Source organism: Emys orbicularis, chromosome 2 (genome assembly GCF_028017835.1).
Source record: "Emys orbicularis isolate rEmyOrb1 chromosome 2, rEmyOrb1.hap1, whole genome shotgun sequence".
In the NCBI taxonomy this organism is placed as follows: domain Eukaryota; kingdom Metazoa; phylum Chordata; order Testudines; family Emydidae; genus Emys; species Emys orbicularis.
The window spans coordinates 155,405,581-155,429,538 of NC_088684.1; the positions used below are offsets into that span (position 1 = coordinate 155,405,581).

General features: G+C 44.9%; 1 protein-coding gene across 1 annotated transcript in view; it reads left to right on the plus strand.

Annotated features, from left to right (window-relative positions):
- RETREG1 (reticulophagy regulator 1) overlaps positions 1-17,108 on the plus strand; it is a 125,189-nt gene extending 108,081 nt beyond the window's left edge. Inside the window, exons 6-9 of the mRNA XM_065400015.1 lie at positions 2,334-2,471; positions 5,923-5,987; positions 14,556-14,682; positions 16,597-17,108. Coding sequence (XP_065256087.1) covers positions 2,334-2,471; positions 5,923-5,987; positions 14,556-14,682; positions 16,597-17,108 — 842 coding nt within the window. The remainder of the gene's footprint in view (positions 1-2,333; positions 2,472-5,922; positions 5,988-14,555; positions 14,683-16,596) is intronic.
- Positions 17,109-23,958: the final 6,850 nt, after the last annotated feature.

Below are 23,958 nucleotides of genomic sequence, written 5' to 3' on the forward strand. Positions count from 1 at the left end.
GGTATGTGCTGGTATATTTAAGGGTGCAAAGAGACACACTGGCATCCTTCACCTAGGAAGTAGGATAGCAAAATTTGCTTAATGGAAAAGGGGTCTCAACCAGGTCTGGTTGAGAATGTTGAGAGAACTTTGGGTGAGATAAGCTTTTTTAGACAGAAGGATAACTTATTAATTAAGTTTAATCTCTAGAAAGCATGTGATGATTTTGTTTTATGTGAAACCATTTGTTTCCAATATTCTTACTCACTGTCACTTGAATTTCTGTTCTTTGATAATAAAGTTATACTTATTTTCTCTGTAAATATGTCTCAGTGCTGTGTGTTTAGCTAGGGTTACCATATTCAAACATTTAACAAAGAGGACACTCCACGGGGTCCCAGTCCCGCCCCCGCCCCAACTCTGCCCCTTCCCCACCCCCGGCCCTGCCCCCGGCCCTGCCCCAACCCCATCCCTTCCCCGCCCCCATTCCAACCCCTTCCCCAAAGTCCCTGCCCCAACTCTGCCCCCTCCTCTGAGCACCCCGCATTCCCCCTCCTCCCTCCCGCTCTGATCTTGGTTGGGGGTTGCTAAGTGCTTCCCTGCTCCCCACTCGCCCTGCAGCCCCTGCACCCTCCCCGCCCCTGCAGCCTCTGTGCCCCCTGCTCCCCACTGGCCCTGCAGCCCCTGCACCCCCCCCGCCCCTGCAGCCTCTGCGCCTCCCGCCTGCCCTGCCCCTGCACCCCCTGCCCCTGCCTGCCCTGCTCCTCCTCGCCCTGCAGCCCCTGCACCCCCCCAGCCCCTGCAGCCTCTGCGCCCCCCGCCTGCCCTGCCCCTGCGCCCCCCTGCCCCTGCCTGCCCTGCTCCTCCTCGCCCTGCAGCCCCTGCACCCCCCCCGCCCCTGCAGCCTCTGCGCCCCCCGCCTGCCCTGCCCCTGCACCCCCCTGCCCCCGCAGCCTCTATGCCCCTGCCTGCCCTGCTCCTCCTCGCCCTGCAGCCTCTGCACCCCACCGCCTGCCCTGCTCCCCCACTCCCCCGGCAGCCTCTGCCTGGCGGGGGCTTCGGATGCTCAGCGGCGACCGGGGCAGCGCGGGTCCCTTCAGCCCCGGCACACGCCGCACTCCCTGCCCCGCAGGGTGATGGGGCTGCAGGAAGGGTCCCCCAGTGGCCGGGGAGTCCCCGCCCGCGAGGGAAGCCTGAGCCGCTGGCTGGGCCCAGCCTCCCCATGGTCCTGCGGGCTCGGCTGGGGCGTGCGGTCCGCCCGGCCTCCGGGGGCAGCAGCGGCCCCTTCGCCGCCTTCTGCGGCTGCGTCCCCCCCTTCCCCCGCCCGAGCTCGCTACAATGTAGCCGGGCGGCTGGGCTGCACTGCAGACCCGACGGGTTCTGCTGGGGCAGGCGGACCCTGGCTTATGCTGCCTCCCTATTTCCCCGGACATGTCCGGCTTTTTGGCAATTCCCCCCGGACGGGGATTTGAGTACCAAAAAGCCGGACATGTCCGGGGAAATCCGGATGCATGGTAACCCTAGTTTAGCAGAGCTGTGTTCTAAGGTATAACTAGTAAGCTGCGGTGTACTGTTCCGTTGGGAACACCAGACCTGGTAGTTCTGTGAGAGTTCAGTGAATAAAGAGCTGACTCTGTAGGGAACACTCCCAGGACACATGGGTTGGTGTGTGCCTATTGCTAACCTGCACAGAAAGAGAGAGGTCTGCAAGGTAGCGCTTGTGTCACCAGAGGCTGCTGGTTTCAGGAAACAGATCCACAGCAGATACAGACAAGACTTCTTCATACTAAGAACAGGTGGTGGTGAGGTGCCTCACAACCCTGGCTACCCGGGGAAGTGTCACAGGGATATCATTTTGCTTCTGATTTGCACTTGGAATGGACAAAGAGTAGGATGAAGAGGACTTATTATTATTCATGTATTTTGAAAAGCAAATTTAGGTCCCTGTGAGAGGGCTTGGATTGATGTCACTAGAGACTAAAGCTCTGTTTACCCAGATAGCTTATGGCATAGGCAGCAGCTGTGGAAAACTTTGCCTACCCTGACCTCAATAGAATGCATTTATGGGGGCAGAAGAGAGGGTAGTTTGATCTAAGTGCCCAGCCTTCTAGAGAGACTATGAAAACAGGTGCCAGTTGATGTGAATATAATGGTAGTTTTTGTGATGTGGACTAGTAATCAGTAGGAACCGAACGGAGACCAGTAACTCCTCTGATGTGGCATTTACTGTTGTTTAAGTTACATAAAGGTAATTCTCTTTATATTAATGAAATGTATGGCGTAATCTTTAGTTAGTGATTTAAACATAAATATATAAGTAACCTTTCTGTTTATATCTTGGTTTTGTGTTACAGTACTGTGTGCCTTTTTATGTCCGCTGTTCAAGTGCAATGAATTTGGGCAGAAGATGTGCAACAAAATCAAGTCAGTTCTGCTGAAACTGGATTTTGGAATTGGGGACTATATCAACCAAAAGAAGAGAGAGAGATCTGGTAAGTAACTAATATGGAGGGGGAGGAGGGGAGAGGGTTGTTTTGTTTTTCCCACATGCAGTCTCAAATATTATATATCTAAAATTAGGCAAAAATCTGCTCATATTGTAATCATCACAGTTCATCTTTTGAAACCAAGCATGAGTATACTTGTCATTATGGAATTCTAAACTGAAGGATGGGAGCAAAATTTAAACAGTATATGTCAGACTGACCGGTTAGGATGGGGTGAGGAGTTTTCTCCTCTCATTAGACTTGATCTGCCCCATCACTTCATATATTTAGGAAAACTGCTAGTTTTAAAGTATGAAACATTAGTCTAGCCACCTTACTCAGAGTTAACATGTACTTCCAAATGCATATGTTCCATTCACATTAAAGCACCTAATGTCTAGTGATTAGATTGAGGCTTCTGAAATAAGGACTCCTAGATTCTAACCCAGCTAAATTATGCTAGTGACTGTGCAACTTCAGGCAATTTACATAACCTCTCTGTGTCTCTGTTTACCGATTGAGGTATTGTGAGGCTTAAGCATTTTGAGATTCTTTGAACTAAAAGATACTGTATAAGTGCATGTTGTTGTTTATTTTATTAAGATGTTTATTTTGGAAGGTGTGCGGGGGTCCCAAAGCAACTGCTGGGAAGGGTATGAAATAATATACTCAACTATTTTTGAACCATGAAATTGCACTATAGTATAAAATCAAAAGGCCAGACTTCTGACACTGAAATATTAGGAAGATAAATAAAAAATGCCGTCTTCATCCCAGACTTTCTCAGATAAACTTTTATTCTGGGTCATCTTTATATGAGCAAAATTATTATGTTGCTTATTTGATTGTTCACATGAGGGAGTGTGGCAGGGCGCTGCTAGGAAAGCCCTTAATCAGCTCCCGCCGCCCCAGTCCCAATCAGGGGGAATGGATTGGGGCTGGGTAAATAGCCAGTGCTTGCCTGGAAACTGCCCGCATCTGCCAGCTTCATTAGCAGGAGCTAAAAGGCTGGAAGTGGAAGAAGGGGGGGCGGAGACCAGGAGGCAAAGGTGAGGCTCACAGGGAGGAAGGAGCCTACCAGTCTGTTGCTGATCAGGCCGGTGTGAGGCCAAGCTGTGTAAATAGCCTGTAAATAGTGGGAAACTGGTGGTGGGGAAAGGACACAAAATAAAGAGCATGGGTGTTGCACCAGCTTGGAGCGTCCCTGAGTCTTTAAAGAGTGGGGCCAACGGGCCAAATCCTATGGGGCACGACGTGCACCCCGTTACATATGGGGGCTTGTCCAGGACTAGAAGCCACCGCCAGTGAGTGGAAACCTGAACATGGAGGGAACAGTGCAGTGGCTCATGAAGCAGCAAGAGGAGCTGCAGAAAACCCTGCAGGCCTTTCAGCAGTCCCACCAGGCCAAGAGACAGGTCTTACTTGCTTGGCAGGCCGAGCAACAAAAGACCTTCCAGGACTTCATCAGGGAGCAGGCCAGTGTACAGCAGCAGCTCCTGCACCGGTTGGGGAGTCCCCCGGGAGGTGATGGCAGCCGCGCACCAGGGTTGGTGCTGTGTAAGATGGGCCCCGCCGATGTATTGTGGGTGCTACTATCAGAGATAAGTAAAAATTGCATTTGAAGGGGCCCAGGAGTCTATCAGCTTTTCTGCTAGGCTACAGTGCTGCTTTCAGTTAACTTCCTTCTTTAAAAAAAATAGATGGAGGATGAGACTGTTTCTGACAGAGGGGCAGAGAAGGGAGAAGGCAAAATGTGTGTTCCTTGTATGTTAATTGGAGACACCTGTGACCCAACAAAAACTACCAGACCTACTTGGTCACTTTCAGTGCAAATTTGAAGGTAGTTAGGATGAATGCAGGGGAAAGCATGAGTGGGTACAAAGGTAGGGTTACCATATTTCCACAATCAAAAAAGAGGACACTGGGGGGGGGGGGTGCTCTAGCCCCGCCCCCATCCACTCCCTCCCACTTCCCACCCCCTGACTGCCCCCCTCAGAATCCCCAACCCCCCCCCCGCTCCTTGTCCCCTGACTGCCCCCTCCTGGGACCCCTGCCACTAAGTGCCCCCTAGGACTCCACCCCCTATCTAAGCCTCCCTGCTTCTTGTCCCCTGACTGCCCCCTCCTGAGAACCCCCCACCCTAACTGCCACCCTAGGACCCTACCTGTCCCCTGACTGTCCCGACCCTTATCCACACCCCCACCCCATATACACACCCCCGCCCCCAGACAGACCCCCAGGACTCCCACGCCCTCTCCAACCGCTCCCCACCCCCTGACAGGACCCCCAGAACTCCCGACCCATCCAACCCCCTCTGCTCCCTGCCTGCCTCGACTCCTCTCCACACCCCCACCCCAACACCCCCCCCGAATCCCTAACCCATGCAATCCCCCCTACTTTCTGTCCCTTGACTGCCCCCTCCAGAAACCCCCTGCCCCTTCTCCAGCCCCCTGGCCCGCTTATCCTGCCACTCAGGACAGCATGTCGGGCTCCGCTCCCCAGCGCAACACACAACCCGGTCCCTGCCCCCGCACAGTGCTGCCGGAGCGGGGCGCTGGGCAGCAGGGGAGGAGGAGGAGCTGCCGAGGCCCGATGCGAACGGCCTGGCCGGCCGGCGATCTAAGAATGCAGGGAGGGGAGGGGAGTAGCTCTACATTGGCCGGGCTGGACTCCGGCAGCTGATCTGAAGCTGCCGGGGAAGGGCTCTGGCTGCCGGAGCCCCATGCGAGTGGCTGAATTTCCTGCAGCCCTGCCGCGCTCTGCATGGGGGGGAATCCCGGACATTTGTAGCAATTTACAAATTCCCCCCCCCCGGATGCTATTTTTAACCCAAAAAGCCGGACATGTCTGGGAAAATCCGGACGAATGGTAACCCTAACAAAGGAGGGGAAAATCCTGTGCATGAAGACCTATATGCACATATCCAGAAATTACATACATTTTAATCGGTATGAAAATAGCATAGCTTGCATACCCACTGCCTGTTTTAAATCCATAAAATACAACCATCTCAACACTAGACTAGCTATGTGGAAGGCATAGTTTTGAATTGTAGTTACTTGAATTGTTTAATTTGTGTTAACTTGTACTTGCAATGTAGTTTCAGGGATGTATAGTCTCAAAGCACTTCACACAGCAAGGAGCAACAGGTTTTTAAAAGAAATAAACATAATAAAGGCAGATGAGTATGCGGCAAGACAGTGCAGACGAATGTTGTCTCTCCAGCTATAGATGCTACAGAATAATAGCTCAATAAATATCCAGCTTCTGAGTCAGTTTGTTTTACAACACCAGCCTATTGTATATAATATATGAATCATTCATTGTGTTAACAAATGAAGCCCATAATATGATTGAATTATTTAAGGAGCTCAACAGAGACAATAGAAATAACTCAGAAATGCTTGGTCATCAGGATAGGATAGAAAATAACTAACTGTAATTTTCTTTCTTTCAGAAACCGCAAAACCAAAATCCATGGAAGATGACAGTGAATTAGACATATCAGCCCTGTGTCCTAAGGTGACTGGATTTTAGTCAGTTCTTTTATGTAAAAAAGCACTGAAGAGCATGAAAACTTCTCTTGGTCTCTGTGCTCTACGAAAGACTAGTTTTTTTCCCTCCTAATAAGAGACATGCTGTTGCTGACCAGAAACACAGTCATGTGCATCACATCATGTTCTAAAAGTGACTCTCATTGTCTCCATCCTGAGAAATTGACTCAGAAACTAACCACATCTATGACTACAGGTCCCCCAAATATCTGGCCCACTGGGCTATTCATCTGGGGAAGCTACAAGATGTTACACCCCTATGGTATTGGCTGCATAAGGAATATACCAGAATTTCACAGCAATTGAATCTATCCCACTTCTCAGGAGTGGAGATACAGATTCTTATTATTATTACAATAGTGCCTAGAGGCCCAACTGACATCATTGTAAAGCAGATTCATTTTGCTATTTGCAGCACCCCCTCTCTAACCTCAAAATATGTAAAGAAACATTCTTTTCAAGTAGTGTCCATGTGGATGCTCCACTGTAGGTGTCCCTGCGTCCCTGCGCTGCTGATAGAATTTTGGTAGCAGTATCTGTTGAGCCAGCACATGCGTTGTCTCTCCTCGTGCTGTGCCAGGAGGCTAGCCAGTATGCACGGGCTAACTGTCCTTAGTTCTTTCTCAACTTTCCCTGGCTAGAGACGGAGCCATTAGCTGTCTGTTCACAGATCGTTAACCCCTTTTACAATTGCAATTTTTAGCTTCCTCTGAAGCCTCTTTTCTTCATTTGCTTTTCTTACCTGTTGCCTTAAAAAAAGAAATGAAAAAGAAAAGGACTTTATTCTTTTGTCAACCCCCGGTGGGCGGGAGGACACCCCCTCCCCCAAAAAAGGGTATGCCCAGTTCTCCGGCTTCAAGAAGTGCCGCACTTGCAGCAAGGCGATCCCTGTTGGGAACAAGCACTTTCAGTGCATCAACTGCCTGGGCGAGGGCTACATCAAACAAAGGTGTACCCTCTGCCAGCAGCTCTGGCCGAGATCCCTCAAGGACAGAGAGCTTCACCAAAAAAATATCTTCATGGAGGCAGCTCTTTGACCTCAACCTTCCGGTGGCCGGTCTTCCCCACAGCCTTCAACTTTGAAGGACAGTGGGTCGAGGAAACGGAATGGGGACTCCTCTGTCAAGTCAAAAAAGAGATCAGGAAGTCCCCTCAGTGAGCCTAGGGATAGCCATAAGCAATAGCCATCTCGCTCGGTATACTCGGCACCGAGATCTCAATCCGGCACTCACGCCTCATGGCAACCATTGGTATCCAGTACTGCCCACAGGCCCATTGGGCATGGGCACTGAATCATCAGTACTGAAAGATAAGGACAAACATCCTAGGAAGATGCTCCTAGTATGCAAGTCGACCTCAGTACTGCTAGTGACAGTAGGCCGCCCGGCACCGGAAAGACCGGTACAGACAAGGTCTCCATCTCCCTGACACCAGGAGGATCGGTACCAGCAGAATTCCACCAGACCAGAGACTTCTGCATAATGGAGGCACCTGAGTCTCCACCGCTCAGTACCATCGTCAGGGCATCATGTTTTTGCTGGGCACAGAGGATATCCCTGCAATCATATCATGCCCCTCCACTATCTAGTGAGGTGTCAAACAGTGAGCCAAAGGAAGTATCACAGGACTCCTCCCAAGCTCCATATGTGACCGACTATCAACAGGATCTGGGAATGTACCAGCAGATGGTATACCACCACCATCTTGGTACAGCCACCTATGGAAACCTACACCAGGCCCTATGCCACCATAATGGCCATACTGGGACCCTTAGGTGGCACATCGAGAGCCTGCCTCGCAAGCTTCAAGCCTTGCCCGAAAACCCTCCCAGAACACTCCTTTGGCCATGGCAACTAGAGCCTCAGGAAATGGAGGAACAAGAGGCTGACACGGAAGAAGTAACATCTAAAGCCATATTCTCTTCCCCGGATGAAGGGGTCATGCCTTTACAACTGTCCTTCCATCCACTGGAGGAGGTCAAGGATACACACCAGCTCCTTGATATCCTCCTTGAAGATCACCCTCCCAATTAATGAAGCCGGCTTAGACCTGGCTAAAACGGTGTGGCAAACCCCGGCATCGATAGCCCCGATGTGCAAGCATGCGTACAAGAAATATTATGTCCCCACAAAGGAATCAGAGTTCCTTTTCTCCCACCCACCACCATTCCATCGTGGTAGATGCTGTGAATTCCCTTGGCCAACAACACCATTCCAGGGCAACATCCTACAACAGGGATAGGAAGCGCCTTGATCTATTTGGCAGGAAGGTGTATTCCTCGTCCTCCTTACAATTCCGCATTGCCAACTATCAAGCGCTCATGACAAAATATGATTACACAAACGACAATAAGTTGAATGACTTTATTGATAAACTGCCAAAGAGTCATCAGGAATCTTTCAAGGCCATCATCCAGGAGAGACAACTAGTGGCAAAAACATTGCTACAGTCAGCCCTCGACGCCACCAACATGGCAGTTAGATCCATCTCCTGTGGTGATGAGGCAGACGTCATGGCTCCACTTGTCAGGATTCAAAGGAGATGCAGACCACAATAGAAGACCTCCCCTACAAGGATGCAAAGCTCTTTGCTGAGAAGACCAATGCCTCCCTCCATACCTTGAAGAATTCCAGGGCCACCCTCAGGTTGCTGGGAATCTATACACCAGGGCAAAAGAGACGGTTTAGCGCCCAGTCCCAACACAGACGACATATGACTCAATTCCCATAACAGCGCCATTATGAGCCTCAAAGAAAAAAGGGGAAATTCCCGAAGCTCAAGCCATCCAGTCCACAATCTTCAACCCAGTCCCCTTCCTGTAAGCACCACTTTTGATGGGCAGATTGAGGTGCCACAAGACCACTCCCTGCAACTGACTATGATTATGCACCCATTTGGCAGCGTTGCACAGTGCCTGGGAACACGTAACATCGGACGTCATCTGATCTGGATACTCCATCCACTTCACCTCCCTGCTCCCTCCACAATACCCTTCCCTGTCCCTCTTCAGGGACCCTTCTCATGAGAGTCTACTACGACAGGAGATAGATCGACTCCTCCAGTTAGGATCCATAGGAGTACCTCAACATCTATGAGGCAAGGGGTTCTACTCTTGTTACTTCCTAATACCCAAAAGAAAGAGAGGTTGGAGACCCATGCTGGACCTCAGACTCTCAACAAGTTTGTCAAAGCTCAGAAGTTCAAGATGGTCAGATTATCGATGATTATTCCATCACTGGAATAAATACTTTAACATTTCAATTCAACCAGCTCACAGACGATTTCTCAGATTCACTCTGGGACCTGACCATTACCAATACAGAGTCTTCCCTTCGTACTCTCATTGGCCCCAAGAGTATTTTCCAAAGTTCTCCCAGTGGTAGCCGCTCATTTACACTCGCAAGGGATAATGATCTACCCATACCTGGACAGTTGTCTCCTCAGAGCCTGATCACTTCAGGAGGCTCATCGAGACCACGATACACTTGTTTACAGAATTGAGCTTACAGATCAATACCCAGAATTCAACCCTCAGGCCAGTGCAGCACCTGGAATTCATAGGGGCCGACCTTGATGTTCTACAGGCCAAAGCCTTCCTACCTCAACACAGGTTCCTATCCCTGGTCTCATTCATAGACACGGCTCAGTGCAGTCTACAGATACCAGCCAGACTGCCTCTAACCATTGGGGCATATGGTGGCAGGAACAGCTGTGATACCACACACCAGACTCCACATGTGATACTTCCAACTATAGTTCAGTTTGGTTCACAGATCAAACGGGGACAGGCTGGACAAACCCCTGTCACTACCTACCAGTCAAAAACTCCTTAGACTGGTGGAAGTGTGAGTTACCTCCCCGCACTCCTTAGACCAGTGGTGGACAACCTGCGGGCCGCATGTGGCCCATCAGGGTAATCTGATTGCGGGCCGTGAGACATTTTGCTGATGTTGACAGTCCACAGGCATGGCCCCCGCAGCTCCCAGTGGCCGCAGTTTGCCTTTCCCGGCCAATGGGAGCTGCGGGAAGTGGTGGCCAGCACATCCCTGTGGCCAACCGCTTCCTGCAGCTCCCATTGGCCAGGAATGGTGAACCACGGCCACTGGGAGCTGCGGGGGGGGGGGGGCGTGCCTGCGGATGGTCAACATCAGCAAAATGTCTCGCGGCCCGCAATCAGATTACCCTGATGAGTCACATTGTGGCCTGCAGGTTGCCCACCAGTGCCTTAGACCCAGCCAATACATGCAAAGTGATCACCTCGCAGACATCACCATCGTTGCTCCTTACCATCTACGCATCACTCATATGGTAGGGTGCACATTTAAATGGCTTCTACACATCAATCTCCTCAAACTGAGAGTGGTCAGGAATGCCTGCACCCATTTCCTCCCTCTGATAGCAGGATCACATACAAAGATCCTAAACAGACAAAATAGCCTGCATGTACTACATCAACCTTCGGGGGGACCAGGTCACCCTCCCTATGCATGGAGGCAATGAGACTGGAACTGGTACATCTCTCACAAACGTCACTTTGTCTGCGGCTTACCTCCCAGCACTCAGAACTCGATAGCGGATAACCTCAGTCACAAATTCCTGCATGATCACAAGTTGGAGGTGCCCATCAGTACTCCATGACCTGTTCGAACAATGGGGAACACCATCCATAGACCTGTTCACCACTTACCAGAACAAGAAGTGTCCACACTGCTGCTCCAGGGCGGGGATGGGACAGCACTCTCTGGGCGATGCTCTTCTCCTCCCCTGCAACAAGGACCTTCTTTATGCCTTTCCCCCGTTTCCTCTTTTGATAAAGGTTCTGCTAAAAATAAAAAGGGATGGAGCTCACATCATCCTGATTGCTTCTACTTGGCCAAGACAGACCTCGTACCCTTACCTGACACAGCTCACGGCGTGCCCGCAGATCTCTCTCCTGACCTTTCCACCCCTTCTCTCACAGGCTGAAGGACGTACCCTACATCCCAACTTAGGGATTCTTCACAGCTTCTATCACAGCTTTTCACCAACCCATACAAGGATACTCAGTGCTGTCGCACTCAACCACTAAAAGGTTCCTTGAGGGTATAATAAACCTCTTCCCTCAAAGTCTGCTTCCTATCCCCACATGGGACCTAAACCTGGCATTGAAAGGGCTGACTAGGCCCCCCTTCGAACCCATGGCCACCTGTTTGTTAACGTACCTATCGATGAAAACGGCCTTCCTGATAGCAATTACCTCAGCTAGAAGAATAGGGGAGATAGCAGCTCTTCCACCTTACACAGAATTCTTTCCAGACAGGTTACACTTAGGCCACATCCAAAATTCATCCTTAAAGGAGCCTCTCAGTTTCACATGAATCAATCAATTCACCTTCCTGTCTTCTATCCAAGCCTCACCAAGACAATAGGGATGCCATACTATATACCCTAAATCAGTGGTCCTCAACCTGGGGGTACTCAGAGGTTTTCCAGGGGGTACATCAACTCATCTAGAGATTTGCCTAGCTTTACAACAAGCTACATAAAAAGCACTAGCAAAGTCAGTACAAACTAAAATTTCACACAGACAATGACTTGTTTATACTGCTCTATATACTATACACTGAAATGTAAGGACAGTGTTTATATTCCAATTGCTTTATTTTATAATTATATGGTAAAATGAGAAAGTAAGCAACTTTTCAGTAGTAGTGTGCTGTGACACTTTTTTGTATTTTTATGTCTGATTTTGTAAGCAAGTAGTTTTTAAGTGAGGTGAAATTTGGGGTACGCAAGACATATCAGACTCCTTTAAGAGGTACAGTAGTTTGGAAGGGTTGAGGACCACTTCCCTAGATGTTAGGAGAGCCCTAGCTTTCTACCTTGATAGGAAAAAGGCCTTCAAGAAGTCCCATACTCTTACTTTCTGTGGCGGAAAGTTCCAAGGGCTCAGCAATATCAGCCCAAAGACTCACTAAGTGAGTCTCGAATTGCATCAGACAATGCTACCAAATTCGCAGTGTGACCCCTCCAGACTCGATCCGTACACATTCCACAAGATCGATTTCCTCATCTGTCACCTTCTTCAAGGATGTCCCTATCTCATAGATTTGCAGACCAGTGACATGGGTGTCAGTCCACACTTTCGCAGAGCACTATGCAATTACTGGGGACTCGCCTCTGATGCCATATTCGGCTCCACAGTATTGTCATCTGTAACTCACCCGACTCCGAAGTCCCAGCCCTCCAAAAGGGGTACTCTACTTGGGAGTCACCTACAGTGGAGCACCCATAGGGACGCTGCTCGAAGAAGTAGTTACCTTGTGCAGAAACAGGTTCTTCGAGATGTGTGTCCCTAGGCGTGCTTTGCAACCCGCCCTTCTCCTTCAGAGTTCCCAATATGGGACTCTGTGGTAGAGAAGGATGGATAGCCTGTGCATACTGGCTAGCCTCATGGCGCAGAATGAGGAGAGCTAGTGCATGTGCTACCAAAGTTCTCTGATCACCAGCGCAGGGATGCAGACACACCTACAGTGCAGCACCCACAGGGACACACATCTCAAAGCCTCCACAGGGGGACACAAGATGAGTAACAACTTCTTTTTATAGTTAAACCACATAATTTGTCAAAGACTTGTGGAATCATTTAAACTCATATGACCACTTGTAACGTGGTGTTACATTGCATGCAAATGAATATACCATTTTATATATATGCCTTTGTAGAGTTATGTAGCTTTGATAATACATACACAAAAAGACTTCAAAATACTTCCAGCCTATGTTAGTATGCTGTATAACTGTATACCATGGTATACATATAGTTAGAGAGAGTGCATTAAATGACAATTATTTGATATAAATGATTAGGACTAGGAATTCCCATACTGGATTAGACCAACTAGTCCATGATGTCCTGAAACCTGACTCTGACAACAGATGCTGTAGAGGAAGTCAATCCTGAGCACTTAATGGTAGTTTTGTGCTCTGAAGCATAAGGGTTTTTTTCAATAGGATAATAAACTGTAGCTAGTGTGACTGGACATGTGTAGATAAAACACCATCAGAATAATTATTTTCAAGTTTAGCTAGGTTTGGTTTTGCTGTGTGTGTAAAGCATGAATACACGTGCTGTATTTGCAGAGTGCTGCAGTTCTTATTGCAAATAGAATAAGCATCTACATAAAATATGACTGAGAAACAATGACTATATATCTATAAACAAGGTGTTTTCCCAGGCTTCCTTAGCATAGTCTGATTTCAAGTGGTGGGAAAGGAGGCTGGAGCAACAAGCAGGGATAAAATCAGAGACATCAAAATGTGTTATATAATTGCATACGTTCAAATACATCATACCACTAAGGTACATCTACACTGCAACTTCCCAGCTCAGGTAGAAAGATGCACTAGCCCTGCTCAAGCTTGTGCTCTAAAAATAGCATTGTAGCTGGGCAGTAGCTGGGGAGTAGCTTGGGCCAGCCACCTGAGTACAAACCTGCCCAGCCCCCTTGAGTACATAGTCAGGTAGCTAGCCTAACCTGCCACCAGTGCTACCCCCAGCTACACTGCTATTTTTAGCACACCAGCTCAAGCAGAGCTAGCACATGTCTGTCTACCTAAGCTGGGAAACATGCTCCCAGCTGCAGCATAGATGTATTGTAAGTGTTATCTACTGGTTTCTACATTTAAGCAGGGGAGAATGTCTATGTCGGGTGGGCAAACTTTTTGGCCCAAGGGCCACATCTGGGTATGGAAATTGTATGGCCGGCCATGAATGCTCATGAAATTGGGGGTTGGGGTGCGGGAGGGGGGGAGGGCTCCAGCTGGGGGTGCAGGCTCTGTGGTGGGTCCAGAAATGAGATGTTCAGTGTGCGCAAAGGGGCTCCGGGCTGGGGAAAAGGGGTTGGGGGGTGAGGATTTCAGCTGGGGGTGCGGGCTCTGGGGTGCGGCTAGGGGTGAGGGTTTGGGGTGCAGGAGAGTGCTCTGGGCTGGGACCAAGGAGTTCGGAGGGCAGGAGGGGGATCAAGGCTGGGCCAGGGGGTTGGGGAGGGGGTCGGGGGGGAGGCTCCAGGTGGCGCTTACCTCAAGCAGCTCCCAGAAGCAGCGGCATGTCCCCCCTCCAGCTCCTATGCAGAGGCGTGACCAGGCAGCTCTGCATGCTGCCCCATCCACAGGCGCCGCCTCTGCAGCTCCCATTGGCTGTGGTTCCCGGCCAATGGGAGCTGCGGGGACGGGACTTGGGGCGGGGGCAGTGTACTGAGCCCCTTGGCTGCCCCTACGTGTAGGAGCCGGAGGGGAGACATGCTGCTGCTATCAGGAGCCGTGCGGAGCTGGGCAAGCCCCCGACCCCACTCCCCGATTGGAGCTCGAGGGTCAGATTAAAATGTCTGAAGGGCTGGATGCGGTCCCTGGGCTGTAGTTTGCCCACCCTGGTCTATGTAATATCACAAGCAACATGTATTACATTGTTTTTCAGTGTCTAGGCATTAACTTAACTGTAAAATGAATTCTCTGAGTGTAAAAATGCCACATTTCATGTATTTTTATATATTTATAGATTAGTCCTACAGTTATTGCTAAAGAGCTATCGGTGTCTGACACAGATGTATCAGAGGTATCTTGGACTGATAATGGGACCTTTAATTTATCTGAGGGATACACTCCACAGACAGACACATCTGATGGTATGTAATGGTTTCATTTAAGTCTTAATTTATTACAGTACTGGAAATTATCTAAAATTTTTAGGGTACGTCAGGACATGACAAATTCCTTGTAAAATCTGACATTTTTTATTAAAATATATTGCAATAGGTTTAATTTATTGTGTTTTGGGGACATCTGCTGGACAAGGATTATCTATGTCTTGTACATTATGCAGCACATCAATGTATAACTTAAATAACATCAGCAGCAAAGACTAAACTAAACACATTCAGAGCCAGCAAGACCAGCAATCTCCACCAGAGTTCTCCGGCAGGGTGGAAAAACAGGATTTATTCTCTTGCTCTTTGGTGTGTGTGCACCATGTGGATATAAAGGAAGGAAGAGGAAGAGCATATCTTGACATGTTCGGTAACCACTCCAGCAGCCAATTAAAGAAAAGCATTAATGGGCTCCAAATAATAGAATCTTGGGGGAGATGGGCACCATTGAGCCAGGATTGGATGGAGAGGCTCATATGCTAGAAGGAGATACTCAAGGATGCCTTTTTCAAGGCCAGATCATGAGATCCTTACTCTGTTTTTACTCAACCAATCTCCCAATGGGAATTTGCCTGAATGAGGACTGAATAGAAACAAAGTAAGGAGTTCAGGATCTAGCCCTCTGAATAAGTTATGGAGAACTTTCACCTAGCTAGATCAAGAGAAAGACCATAGTATTGTAAATGTCATTGATATTGTATGTACTGTATCTGGTGTCATTACAGTAGTCTTGATGTAATCTGTTCAGTTAGTGGTTCTGCTATTCTGCAGGTCCTATATTTTTCTAAGCTGGAGGTTACTTAAAATTACAAGTAGGATAGTATTGCAGGATAGTTATAAATGCCAAATCAGTGTCATTTAATTCTTTCTTTTTTTAAAGTAGCTATCACAAGTTGTAATCAAACAGCAGTATTTGGTGGGAAAATATAAGTTAATGATAAATAAGTATGATTCATTTAAACTTCAGGGCTTTTATATCTGTTAGCCTTTATCAAAATGCCTCATCACTTGTTCTTATGAAACAAAATAAATTCAATCAGATTAATTTTTTTTATATCCTCAGTGCACATTAGAACAAAGGTTCTTTTCATATATATTCTCCTTAATTCACTTCCTTAAGGCCTGGTTTACAAGCCTATGGTCAGTTGGTGTTTTAATAGAGTAAGGACTCTAGCACCAGGTCGTAAAGGCACACTGTGAAGTTTTAATTTTTTAAAAAATTCCTCATGTTACTAATAACACTTTGGATTATTAAAAACAAAACTATTAAAATCCAATTTACTTTTAACCATTAAAAGTGAAACTACACTGGTCAGTTTTGCTAAGGTTTTGTGTTCAAAATTTGTGGGGGATGTTTTACATACAATTTTGATATTAACAAAAATGTTTTCATGATATTTTTTCATACCTTAATGAAAAGAGATTTGTTAATGGATTCAGACATTCCCAAGCAGATTTTACAACCAACCCCTATCAGCATGGTGCTCAGGGATGAGGACTGCAAGATGAGTTTCACCAGGCAGTTTTCATTTTGTAGGCCTAGTGAAATGTAAAATGTAAACAGGGTAAATGGTAAAAAGGAAATTAATTTTTACAATTTTAATAATCTAAGGAAGCTTTTAATATTTACTTTTAACCTGACATTCTCCCATTAAATTATTAATGTTTTCTCACTGAAGTAATATAGTCAGATTTTGAGCAACAATGATGTTCGCAGCTTTGAAATACTGATTATATAATCTGAGAAACATCTAATTTGAATGGTGCCAGAAAGTTCTCCTTGTTAAATCACAAAATTGTGGTAGGGAATAAACTTTACTAATAATAATTATTTGTGTTCTTTCATTCTCCCTTGTTTGCTAACAGTATTTTCAACTGTTAATCACTTAATAGATTTTGACCGACCTAGTGATCATGAAGAAGCTTTTGCCAGAGATCTTGCAGAATTTCCCTCTCTAGAAAATGGCGCAGGAACAAATGACGATGATGACTCGAGCATTGGCATTCCCACCCATCAGAAGAGAAAAAAGGAACAGATGCCTTCCAAGATGGCTCATTCTCCCAGACAGAGGAAAGAGAGGCAGTCTGCCACAGGCCTCTCCCTTCCTTTGACCAGTGACCAAACCTTTAACTTAGTGAGTGATATTGCTGGTGATGTTATTGCAGCTGCTGTGTCTGCCGCCATCAAAGACCAGTTGCAGTCCACACAACGAGCACCCTCACAGGTAGTCCCCAGTTTGAGTGAGGAGACAGACACGGAAGAAGCTGATGATTTTGAACTGCTTGACCAATCAGAGCTTGAGCAGATTGAGAGTGAACTGGGGCTTACACAAGGCCAAGAAGAAAAGCCACAGGAAAAAAAGAAATCTTCAGGCTTCCTTTCAAATCTGCTTGGAGGTCATTAACCTGGAAATTGGAGCTAGTAACGTAGCAGAAGTGAAACAAAAAATCAAATGCAAAAAAAAGGAAAATGCTCAGCTGTAAGCTTTAACTATTACTTCAGATGTGTTGTAATAATTTCCCTTACACAGAGTGAATTAATTGGATACATATCAGCTGACCCTGATAGTTTAATGTTTCTGATAGTTGTGCCTCAATGTAGTAGCATGGAAATGAAGTATCTAGCCACTCTTTGGTCACTGATGAATGTTAGAGGTCAGTTGTTATTTAAGGAAAAATTAAATTGCCAAATCTAGATTTTGGGGTCCTCAGCCAAATGCTCTTCACCTTCAGTTTGTTTCCACTTAGTTTTCAAGCATCCAAAGCAGTTAACGATATGTACAGTGAAGAGAAATTATGAATAGGATGCAGTGAGATTAGCAAAATCTTATCTGCCTCTATTATAGTGGAATATCTAGATCCCTATGGTTATTGTGTGTGGCATGTTTGATGTCCATGAACACTTTATTCAGCATAAACCTCAAATTTAAGGATGTGTGCAATGCCATCAAAATTAACAAAAGTTGTGTTGCATATGTAAACTTTCAAATTAATTTCTTGATAAGCTGATACATTTCCAAGTTATCTCTGATGTTTTAGGCTTGTAGAGTTATAAAATGGCATGCTACTAAATTGACCGCCTGCTGTATTCTCTGCTAGAGTCTGGTACGGGGCAGTAATGTCCATAAAAAGCAAGGCAAAAACAATGTTATACTTGAGATTATAAATATCATGTAAACTGAACAAGGCCTTTGTTGTTTTGTTTTTTAATTTTAGTTTGGAATAGGGAAGCCAAGAATATTAAAGGTGAACAGAGAGGCTTTTTACCTGTCAATACCTGCAGTCAGGGTTCTGTTTTTTTCATGAGACAGCTGCTATCACTCCTAATTGAAGTCATTAGAGAGTTATTCTTTAAGCTGTATCTGGTGTTCAGTGAGGCCAGATGTTAAAGAAGAAACACAGAAACTTCTTGGCATACAAGTGAAGGAGGAACTTGTTTAAAAATATTTATTTGTAATTTTTAACTCCTCACATACTCAGACTGGCTTGGGAGCTTAAACAAGTAACTTAGTCCGTTTTTTTTTCAAGATTTTTGGTTCACCTTTAAACAAAGCTGAAAGGCAATGCCCATTTAAGGTAAACAAAGATTAATAGGAAGAAGTAAAGCTAGTTTTATTAATGTGCTGTAAATTGTTAGCGGGGTTGAGGGACCATGTCAGCTGTTATCACTAATCTTTATGTGATCTCCTATTTGCTGGCATTTTACAGGTGAATGTTGTTATCTAGAACCGTCAGAAAGTACAAACCAAGCTTATAGCAAGGTCAGCTTTTCTTCCCTAATAGAATATATTTAGAAAAAAAACTTGTTTTAAAGTAGCGCAGTTTTAAATTTGTTTTTCTTTCTAAGGCATTTAAAAGCTAGACAGATTGCCAAAAAGATTTTAGGTAAAGGAAAGCTATGGAAGACTTTTGACAATAGCTTTATCGTTGCTTGTGCTTATGTGTCAGTAATGCATATTAACTGTGTTTGCTGTCCTTTATCGGTACAAAAGTGAGCCTGTGCCTTCATTATCTAACCCATCCTGAAAGAAGTGAAAACTGGATATAGAGGCCACAAAATGTAGTTTTTAAAATTACATCATCCTGACATTTAATAAAAGTTTCTGAAAAATATATAAAATACAGCCATATATTTTATGCAGTGTTAGCTGTTAAGTTTTTTTATGACTTTTTCCCAGCTTGTGCATTCCCATTTAGTAAACAAACACACACAAAGGCTGTGGTCACGAAATTAGTGAGTGTAAAAGCCATTTCAGTTTCTCAGATGAATAAAGAACACTGTTTCCTTAATGCATGTTTAAGACAATCTACATAGTTAGAAGAGTACAAGTTGCAAGTCACCAATGAAGCTTTCAGAACATCTTGACAATAGTATGCTTCCCTGTGTGATAGTACAAGTAACAAGAAGATTAACAGGGTACAACACATGAAGAAACTGGATGGGCAGGGCTGGAGAGGGGGAGGTCTTTAACAAGACTCTAAGTGGATGATGAGTCATGCTAGCTTACTGTCGATGGTGGCATTGTAACAGTGTGCACTTTATTGTTTTCTGAAGAATATTTGTGGTTACAAAATTATATAATGCAGAAATGCAAATTACATCAAGGAAGAAAAGCAGTTGCAGGAGGAGTTGCTCAGACTTTTTGTAAATGATCCATTTTCTGGTTTCAAGATAGAAAAGTAAACCAATTTGACTACGTGTTCCAGTGTGGAATAAGTCCTGAATTGTCCATAAGGAAGCAAGGCAAAACAAACCTGAACATACAACATACTGAAATGTGGGAGCACAATTGCTCATTACCCTGTGTTTGGCTTTTTAAAATATTTTGTTCTTCTGTTTTTATAGTAGTTAAAGAATAATTAACTGTTTGTTCAAGACCCAAATACTGCAGGATTGGAAGAAAAGGACTTAATAAAAATTATTAGTAGTAATACAATTATAGCATATCTTTCCTACTTTATTAATATCAGATTGACCCACAAGCATCTGTGAGAGCTAAAAAAGAAGGCTTTGAGCTCTGAATAGTAAGTAATTGAGCATGCCATGATTTTCTGCAGAACTTTCTCAAAAAAAGACAGCGTAAATCAGAAGTACTTGGTTCAGAAATAATTAAGAAATATTGGTTATGCATTCCCTTTGCATTAGTTGGACAGTTGAGCATGAAGAAACATTTTCTGTCCTTCTAAAAGATCCCATTCAATTGGAATTCGTATTAGGGATCCTAAGTTTGCTGCACTCAGCAGCAGCAACAAAATAAGCTACTGAAGAATTACAACATTTTACAATCTTGCAATAATTCGCACAGCTTCTTTCCTACCACGAGTCCTGCCACCTTCAAAAATTAATAAAATTACAGAAACAAAGCCATATGAGTATGAGAGTAAATTAAATAGTGTAAAAGTGTATATTTGCTTCATAGAAAACTTGTTTTGACACGATGTATTGTAAAATATAATATACACATATTGAGCTAGATAGTGATTGTATCTTTAAAGGATTTCTCCTTTTGTTAGAAGAGTATATATGGACCCTTCTAGTTCAGTCCTCCTTACTCAATAAAATTCCTATTGACTTCATTGGGCCTGTTGCCCTAGTAAGAATGGCTGAATTGGGGGCCTTAATTATGTCACCCCTGTTTCTTGAACAATATGTTAAATCCAGAATAAAGGAACCTTTCAAAAAGCTTAAACTTGGAGATAGAAGCCTTTTTGGCATATACATAGTCATAAATGCATACCTTTAATCCTTTAGTGAGCTTGTTTCTTTTTTAAATTGAGTCTACAATGAGGAGGGATAGCTTAGTTTATTTGAGAACAGATAAATAGGACATTACTAAATATGAAAAAATACAGATTTTACTTGCTTTTAGTTCATTTTGCACTTATTCCAGACGAATGCCCATATAACTAAGCACTCTGTTGAACAGACATACCGTGGTCTCCATTTATTTAATATGAAAGCAATTAATGGTCTCTAGACAAGCTATCCAGGTAACCAGAAACTGGAAAATTACAGAATGTCTTAAACTGTTTATCTAAAATATTTTGCAGCACTTTACCTAATATGATTACTGTTTTATAAACATGGAATAATTAATTATTATTATTATTATTATTATTATTATTATTGTAATTGTTTGTAAAACCATTTAATAAATATGGTAGTTTTTATCTTTCATTATATAAAATTGTATGTTTGTTATTCCAAAAATATAACTTTAGTCAAGTTAATGCCACTTTTTTTTTTTCCTAATCTGATGTGAACCACTGTTTAATAGTGTGGAGGGTCATACTAAATAAATGATCTTAGCTCTCAGCTACAGCCTGATAATTTTAGAACTTTATCCATGTAAGCAGGGTCTGAATGAGCTCTCTGCTGACATATTGTGATGAGCTGGAGGGAAAGACTTCAAGAACAGACTGTATTTGCATAGGCACACCTACTCTGCCTAGATACACAGCAGAGGGAACTGCTCTTCCAAAATGATCAATTTGGGCTGGTGTTGGGTTACAAATCACTCTAGTATTTGAATGCAGGAGTAATGGAATGTTGTTATCCTGATCGCATGAGTAAAGGGCAGCAGAACTGTATTTAAGTTGCCCTGATTGATGGCTCACCCTAAACTGAACCTCACTCTCTAAGCAGCAGGTAGGGATGCCAAATTCCACTTGAAAAACAGAGAGGGTGTTTATACCTGGTGTTGTGTGTTGTCTCAAGATCCTTCCCCTCTCCACTGTTTAAAGACAGAGCTGACTACACTCATTGAGAATCTTTGTTTTGTTAAGTGATCACTACAGCTGAAATCACTGATAACCACTGTGCTGAGCACAGTGACAGTCTGGTGGTGAAAGAGACTACCCAGCCCACAGGAAGGTTCCCCACTACCTACTGAAATCATTGAGTGCTCAGTTAAGTCGTGAACATCAGAATGTGACATCAGAATGAATGGTGGTGGCAGTGGCCAGCGGTGGCAGAGTGAACAAGGACAGGAGAGTGAGTGGCAGCAACTGTGAGTCAGTTGCTGAGATGGCTGCAGCAGCTGAGGCACTGCTTGGTGCCTTCGCCCACTCCCGGGGGGGGGGGGGGGGGTGAACTCACATGAACACACCTCTGAATTCTGGGCCTTCACTGACCTAGGACAGTAACTGTGAGTAAAGTGCAGTGGAAGGAGAGGGAAATGGCAGGTTAAAGGAACATTTGTTGGATTTTTACACTGCAAGGTGAGAGCAAAGGACACGGCCCAACGCACTCTGGAGTGGGTGTGTAAACGTACATAAGAATGACCATACAGGGTCAGACCAATGGTCCATATAGTATCCTGTCTTCCAACAGTGGCCAACGTCAGGTGCCCCAGAGGGAATCAACAGAACAGGCAATCATTGAGTGATCCATTCCCTGTCGTCCACTCCCAGCCTCTGGCAATCAGAGGCTAGGGACACCCAGAGCACAGAGTTGTATCCTGGATCATCTTGGCTAATAGCCAGTGATGGACCTATCCTCAATGAGCTTATCTAGTTCTGTTTTGAACCCCATTATAGTTGTGGCCTTCAGAACATTCCCTGGCAATGAGTTCCACAGGTTGACTGTGTTGTGTGAAGATGTACGTCCTTTTGTTTGTTTTAAACCTGCTGCCTATTAATTTCATTGGGTGACCCCTAGCTCTTGTGTTATGTGAAGGAATAAATAACACTTCCTTATTCATTTTCTCCACATCAGTCACGATTTTATAGACCTCTGTCATATCGCCTCTTAGTCATCTCTTTTCCAAGCGGAAAAATACTAGGTTTTTTTAATCTCTCCTCATATGGGAGCTGTTCCACACCCTTAATCACTTTTGTTGCCCTTCTCTGTAACTTTTCCAATTCCAATATAACTTTTTTGGAGATGGGGTAACCAGAACTACATGCAGTATTCAAGGTGTGAGTGTTCCATGGATTTATATAGTGGCATTATGATATTTTCTGTCTTATCTATCCCTTTCCTAATGGCTCCTAACACTGCACATTGAGCAGATGTTTTCAGAGAACTATCCACAATGACTCCAAGATCTCTTTCTTGAGTGATAGCAGCTAATTTAGTCCCCGTCATTTTGTATGTATAGTTGGGATTATGTTTTCCAATGTGCATTTATCCACATTTTGTTGACCAGTCACCCAGTTTTGTGAGATTCCTTTGCAAGTCTTTGCAGTCTGTTTTGGATTTAACTATTTTAAGTAATTTTGTATCATCTGCAAATTTTGCCACCTCATTGTTTACCCCCTTTTCCGGGTCATTTATGAATATGTTGAACAGCACCTGTCCCAATACAGATCCCTGGGGGACACCACTATTTACCAATCTCCAATCTGAAAACTGACCATTTATTCCTACCTTTTGTTTTCTATCTTTTAACCATGATCCATGAAAGGACCTTCCCTCTTATCCCATGATTGCTTACTTTATTTTAAGAGCCTTTGGTATGAGGGATCTTGTCAAAGGCTTTCTGAAAGTCCAAGTACACTATAACCACTGGATCACCCTTGTGCATGTGTTTGTTGATCCCCTCAAAGATTTCTAATAGATTTATGAGGCATGGTTTCCATTTACAAAAGCCATGTTGACTCTTCCCCAACAAATTGTGTTCACCTATGTATCTGATAATTTTGTTCTTTACTATACTTTGAACCAGTTTGCCTGGTACTCAACTTAGGCCTATCAGCTTGTAATTGCCAGGATCATCTCTGGAGCCTTTTTAAAAAATTGGTGTCACATTAGCTATCCTCCAGTCATCTGGTACAGAAGCTGACAGGTTATGTACCACACTTAGTATTTTCACAATTTCATATTTGAGTTCCTTCAAAACTCTTGGGTGAATACCATCTGGTCCTGGGGCCTTATTGTTGTTTAATTTATCAATTTGTTCCAGAACCATCTCTATTGACACCTCAATCTGGGACAGTGCCTCAGATTTGTCACCTAAAAAGAATGGCTCAGGTGTGAGAATCTCCCTCACATCCTCTGCAGTGAAGACTGATGCAGAGAATTCATTTAGCTTCTCCACAATGGCCTTGTCTTCCTTGAGTGCTCCTTGATCGTCCAGTGGCCCCACTGATTGTTTGGTGGGCTTCCTGCTTGTGATGTATTTTTTTTTTTAATTGCTGTTAATTTTTGAGTCTTTGGCTACTTGCTCTTCAAATTCTTTTTTTGGCCTGCCTAATTATACTTTTGTTGCTCAAGGTCACGTGCTTTCAAATTATGCTTTTGGTGTTTTCCCA